A 6,368-nucleotide genomic window follows, 5' to 3' on the forward strand; every position below is an offset into this window, starting at 1 on the left:
TAATATCGAAGTGTGGGCAAGAACTCACAACTTGTTACAATATAAATCACAACTTTATTATAAGGTTGTACAGAAAGAGTGAGGTCTCGCGTTGAACGCTCACACCGTGAGCTCCAGGAGCGTTCTGACTGTTTTGACAGACAAGAATTCCAACAAACCGGCAGCTAGCGTTGTTTGTGCATACCGATTGTATATCGCAATTAATGAATACGGTGGCAGCACTACGCCAGGGCTCGTGAACGCTCGCGATTCTTAAATTTAATAAATTTATCGTTTTTATACAAAAGGAATTTATCCTCGATTGCTTAAACATACCGCTCGCCTCGTACATATAGTACGATATATCATTAACCAACTGGTTGAAATTGTAGTTAGTTTTAGCGCTATAAGAACTTTATGATAAAGTTAAAGATTACAATAGATTACCTTTTCCTAGGGAAGATATAAAGAAAAAAAAAGGAGATTTATCATTAGTGTCGAGTAACAAAGAAAGGGGATACAAGAATACAATAGGTATAAGTTGCCGCCCGCCATAGCGGAATCATTTTGAAGTTTCCATAATATCAAGGATTCGAATCATTTAGTAGTCGACAGAGTTTAGTTACAGGTCGTTCATACACTCCAGTCATAGTTTTGATGTCAACTACGCGTACGAGTCCGCGACCATCTGGATGTGTACGAATGACCCGACCCAGCTCCCACTTTGAGGGAGGCAATAAATCATTCCGGACTAAGACAAGTTCATTCTCTTTAAGATTCGATTGTATGTGCTGCCATTTGTGGCGCTGCTGTAACGTGTGCAGGTAGTCCTTTGACCAAATGTGCCAGAATTGCTCGCGTAGACGTTGCACGCGCTGCCAGCGGTCCAAACGACTTTCTTTTAGGTCTTGGAGGGATTCTTCAGGTACGGCCACCAAAGGACAATTAACCAAAAAATGCCCTGGAGTGAGGGGATTAACATCATTTGGATCGTCCGTGAGGGGAACAATAGGTCTTGAGTTTAGGCAAGCTTCGACTTGCGTTAGTAGTGTATTGAATTCCTCTATAGAGAGCAAGTGTTTTCCGATAACTCTTTTTAAGTGATATTTAACCGACTTCACCCCAGCCTCCCATATGCCGCCGAAGTAAGGTGCGGAAGGCGGAATGAAACGCCAGTCAATACTATCATTAGCAAGATGGCTCGTTAGACTAGGGTCTTTAATCAAGGCTCTGAAGGAGCGGTTTAATTCGCGGTCCGCTCCATGAAAATTCGTGCCATTGTCGCTTAGTAATGAAGTGGGAGTTCCTCGACGAGATGTAAAACGGCGAAAGGCTGCTAAGAAGCCGGCTGTGGAGTAGTCACAGACTAGCTCCAGATGTACAGCCCTTGTAGCAAAACACACAAAGACTGCTATATATGCCTTAAAGGGTCGTTGGCCCCGACCCGCTTTGTACAGCACTTGTATCGGCCCGGCGTAATCCACACCCAGTGTGCTGAAAGGCACGACTGGGTGTGACTCTAACATCTGGTAGGTCGCTCATAAGTTGCGTAACTGGCACGGCCTTTTCGCGTACACATTTGACACATTTGTGTATGCAACCTTTGACTGTGTTTCGAGCATTTAGAATCCAAAAGTTTTGTCGTAGTACTCGCAATGTCAATTGTGCTCCACCGTGTAATGTCTGCCTATGAGCTTGATTAATGATCAATTCGGAAATACGGTGACGAGGTAAGATTGTCGGATATCTTTCATCGTAAGAGAGTGGAGCACGATCTAGTCGACCGCCTACCCGTAACAATCCTTTGGAGTCAAGAAACGGACTTAATCGCTTTAATTTGCTAATCCTTGGTAGTGGAAGATTTTCTTTGATCGTTTGAAGCTCAGAGTTAAAGTATATCCGCTGGATGTGTCTTATCCAGAATTCTTTAGCTCGTTTAATGGCCAATGCTATAGTGATTGGAACACTGTCGCGGTGATTACTACGTATATTATTTAAGAATATCAAGCAATACGCGGTAACTCGTAGAAGTTTCGGCCAGGATGAAAACTTTGATGGTAAATCCCTTTCAACCGTGTGCGATTGCGCTAAGTGGGATATCAAAGGTCTCTGTTCCATACCTTCATCCGTCATTAGGATATGTGGCTGCTCCGGCCACTTGGTTGAATGTTCCTGTAGCCAAAAGGGTCCTGACCACCAAAGAGAATTGTCTTTTAACTCAGCGACAGTGAGGCCGCGGGAAGCACTATCCGCGGGATTATTTTTAGAATCAACATATCTCCAACTCGCCTGAGACAGATTAGTCTGTATTTCGGAGACTCTATTGGCCACGAAGGTCTTGCACGTAGAAGGGTGTCGCTTAATCCAGGACAATGTAACCATAGAGTCGGACCAACAGTAAATTGGTACTTCGGTAAGATTTAATGTACGTAAGATAAATGCAATGAGGCGTGTAAGTAAGACTGCTCCGCATAACTCTAGCCTGGGAATGCTTATCGTTTTAATAGGTGCGACCTTAGATTTACTAATAAGTAGGGTAGTGTTGTATTGGCTCATGGAGGACAAAATGGTAATATATACGACAGCTGAGTAGGCTCTATTAGACGCATCAGAGAATCCATGGAGTTCGACCCCTAAATCCGATACGGTCTGTCTAGTCCATCTTGGTATTGAGATATACTTGAGTTCGGAGAGCTCTTGAGTAGGAATTCCAACGAGAGAGGAGGTCGTCTGGGAGGGTATCGTCCCAGTTGACTCCTCGTATCCATAACTCTTGCATGAGAATTTTAGCGGATATCACCACGGGAGCTATCCAGCCTAGGGGATCAAACAGGCTTGCTATGGTTGACATGACGTATCTTTTAGTTTTTCCGTGTGAATTGGGTAGTTTGATTTGATAATTGAAGCTGTCTGTTGTGGGATTCCACGAGATACCTAATATTTTTGTGGTACAATCCTCAGAGAATAATACGTTATTTAAATCGAGTCGATCTGAAGTAGGGATGTCCTGAAGTAAGTCTTCGTAATTTGACGACCATTTCCTTAAATGAAAGCCTCCGCGGTGTAAAAGTGAATCTAATTGTTTACGTATTTCTTGGACAGTATTGACATCGTTTGCTCCAAATAATACGTCATTTACGTAGGTAGTATCTCGTAGAACTGGCACGGCTAACGGAAAATCTGAGCCCTCGTCTGAGCACAACTGCTGTAGTACCCTCATTGCTAAATACGGGACTGTAGCTGTACCATAAGTAACTGTCATTAAGCGATAATGAGTAACAGGCTGATCAGGACTTGAACGCCATAAAATCCGCTGAAAATTAGACTCTTCAGTATGAATCATGATTTGGCGGAACATTTTGGCAATGTCCGCTGCAAAAACTAAGCGGTGGGATCTCCCTTTCAAAATGATGGATGGTAAGTCTAACTGTAGCTTTGGTCCTGTTAAGAGGCAGTCGTTTAAAGAAAGGCCATTAGAGGTCGTGCTAGATGCGTTAAAGACTACGCGAATAGGAGACGTACTGCTGTCCTTGAGAACAGGATGATGAGGTAAATAATAGCACGGACCTTTTGCTATTTCTAGTGAAGTTAGAGGAGCCATATGGTTTAACTCTAAATATTCCTCCAAGAAACCTTGGTAGGCTTTAGCCAATTTTGAATCCCGTTTCAGACGATGCCCCAGACGATTAAAGCAACTAGTCGCATTATGAAAGGAATTGTTACTGTCTGGAAGATAATTAGGTTTAAACGGTAGACGTACGACATAGCGCCCATTGGGTAAGCGTGAGTGAGTGGAGATAAAGTGCTCCTCGCAGATCTAATCCTCCTTCGACAAGGGAGGGGAGTGTGACACCTCCTCGATCTCCCAAAACTTCTTCAATATTACATCTATCGAGAGTTTAATGGAACATTGTAGGTTAGCCGTTATATTGGTATCGTTATTAGTGTTCTTCACAAAGGACCCAAAAAGTACCCAGCCAAAAATTGTGTGTTGAGCGACAAGAGCAGTGTCCGGAATTTTGAGTAATCCGTTTAACAATATAAGGCCGTAAATATCTGCGCCGATCAACACATCAATACGTTCGCGACTTGAGGGGTGTGAGTCTGCTAATTGCAGGTTCCTTAGTCCCAAGATTTCGTCCTTACAAAGGGAAGTGCCAGGATTATATGAAGTTAAGTTGGGTAGGATTAGGGCTGTTACAGATACGCTCTCAGTTTCACTGCTGCACGGTTTCATTATTAATTTGGTGCTAAAATGAACTGTGCTGTTAGTCCGCCCTCCTAATCCAGTGACTTGAATATGCACCTTCTTTCTCTTTGCTCGTAATAACTGAGCGGCCCTTTCAGTAATGAAGGTGGCTTCAGAGCCTGTATCAATAAGGGCCCTCAACTTTAGTTGACGGCCGCTTTCCGTACATACAAGAATCCGTGCAGTAGCGAGCATTACTGATGAGCTTGGTACATGGTTGCTTTCTTTGGTGACCGATAGTTTAAGTGTCACGCTAGATTTTGGTATAGTCTCACTCACCGATCTCTCGGCCGTGTAAGCGGCCGTCTTTACCCCTGTGTCCTCGGTCTTATTTCCAAAGGTAATGCTGTGAAGGTTGTAATTATCATCATGAAACAGTGTGTTATGTTTACGCTGGCAGCGCTTGCAACGATTCCGTGAAGGACACTTACTCGGAATGTGTCCCTTACTCAAGCAATTAAAGCAGCAGCGATGCTGTCTCGCCACCGCCATTCGCTTATCTAGAGATAGTAACTTAAAATTAGCGTATTGATAAAGAGGATGAGATTCGTTACACATTGGACATTTTGTATTGTTTACCATCGACGCTAGTGACTTAGTAGAGCTAGCACGATGCGATTTGTTGCTTGGATTATCTGAGTTACCATTTGCCGCTTCTAACGCAACAATTCGCGAAAGAAGGAAATCAGTTAACTTTGTAAAGGAGGGCGGTTCGGTAGTATTGCCTTGGCTTAGCTCCCATTCTGTTCGCGTATGCGGATCCAATTTACGAGCCGCAATGATAACAATAAAATCATCGATCGTTGAACGTTCAAGACAACGTAACGCAGCTAGAGAGTCGGTAACGGTATCGTATACGCGTTTAAATTCGGAGGTCGTATCAGCTTTCATATTCGGTGCGTCGAGAATGTTATTTATGTGCGCAGAAACGATCACCCGTTTATTTTCGTAACGGTTTTTCAATGCATTCCACGCGATCTCGTAATTAGCATCTGTCACCGTAGTGTTCTTAAGTATGAGTTGTGCTGCGCCCGTTAAACTGGATTTTAAGTAGTGTAAACGTTGAACATTAGATAACACTTCATTATTCGCGACTAACGACTCAAAAATGTCTCGAAAATTAACCCACTCGGTCAGCAAGCCCGAAAACTTAGGCAACTCTATACGCGGTAATGGTATACGCGGAGTTGCAGAACATTCGCTTACGCCAGAGTTACTCAAGTCAGCCGGAGCGGCAATCGGAGGGAAAATTACAGGCTTTGATAACTTATCGAATATTTCGGTGAAAAAGTCCGAAGCATCGTAGTACTCAGCTTCCGCCTTCAGGAACCCCTCCTTCGTGAAGTAGTCGTGTCCTTCACGTTCATCGTCCGTTGCTGCGAGCTTGATTTCAGCATGAAGGCTTTGGCACCGTGTCCATAACTCTTGTAGAATGTTTAAGCAATTGCGCGTTATCGACGTTGTATAGTTACCTTGTCCTAGCTTCTTGAAGTTAGTGACTGTCCGAGTGATTGATCTAATTACGTCTTCTTGTTCGGAATATAATTCCTCCATAGTTATGGCAGCGTATGTCGAATTCAGTGAAAAATGGAAGATTGCCGGGGAACGTTCCTTATTGGTATTACCACGGAGTTGTTTATGAATGTACGAGAGCGCAGGAATGTCTCGAAGAACAATGCTATGCCTCTCGTCTTTGTCAGCGGTCAGCAATTTGAATCACCAAACAGCTCTTCGATCTCACGATATTTACTTAATGATGAATATAACGGATCCACCTTGTGCTCCAAGCGTGATCCGGCTCGAAGGACCAAAAATGTTTGTAACTTCTCGTGAGATTCAACTTCCGGTGATCGCTTCCCAAGGATTCACTCCACGTAATATCGAAGTGTGGGCAAGAACTCACACTTGTTACAATATAATCACAACTTTATTATAAGGTTGTACAGAAAGAGTGAGGTCTCGCGTTGAACGCTCACACCGTGAGCTCCAGGAGCGTTCTGACTGTTTTGACAGACAAGAATTCCAACAAACCGGCAGCTAGCGTTGTTTGTGCATACCGATTGTATATCGCAATTAATGAGTACGGTGGCAGCACTACGCCAGGGCTCGTGAACGCTCGCGATTCTTAAATTTAATAAAT

At 43.6% G+C, this 6,368-nt stretch overlaps 3 protein-coding genes across 3 annotated transcripts; all 3 read right to left on the minus strand.

Moving 5' to 3' along the window:
- Nucleotides 1-563: 563 nt before the first annotated feature.
- LOC105449810 lies at nucleotides 564-2,535 on the minus strand. Its single transcript, XM_011689191.1, has 2 exons — nucleotides 1,466-2,535; nucleotides 564-1,365 (listed from the first exon to the last, which is right to left on the minus strand). The coding sequence occupies exons 1-2, from the start codon at nucleotides 2,533-2,535 to the stop codon at nucleotides 564-566; spliced, it is 1,872 nt and encodes a 623-aa protein (XP_011687493.1).
- A 97-nt stretch (nucleotides 2,536-2,632) lies between these two features.
- Nucleotides 2,633-3,580, minus strand: LOC105449811. Its single transcript, XM_011689192.1, has one exon. It carries the CDS (start codon nucleotides 3,578-3,580, stop codon nucleotides 2,633-2,635), a length of 948 nt encoding a protein of 315 aa, XP_011687494.1.
- Nucleotides 3,581-3,796: 216 nt separating this feature from the next.
- Nucleotides 3,797-5,782, minus strand: LOC105449812. The gene has a single exon (XM_011689193.1). The coding sequence runs from the start codon at nucleotides 5,780-5,782 to the stop codon at nucleotides 3,797-3,799; it is 1,986 nt and encodes a 661-aa protein (XP_011687495.1).
- Nucleotides 5,783-6,368: the final 586 nt, after the last annotated feature.

This window comes from Wasmannia auropunctata, unplaced genomic scaffold, assembly GCF_000956235.1.
Source record: "Wasmannia auropunctata unplaced genomic scaffold, wasmannia.A_1.0 LD336074.1, whole genome shotgun sequence".
Taxonomy (NCBI): domain Eukaryota; kingdom Metazoa; phylum Arthropoda; class Insecta; order Hymenoptera; family Formicidae; genus Wasmannia; species Wasmannia auropunctata.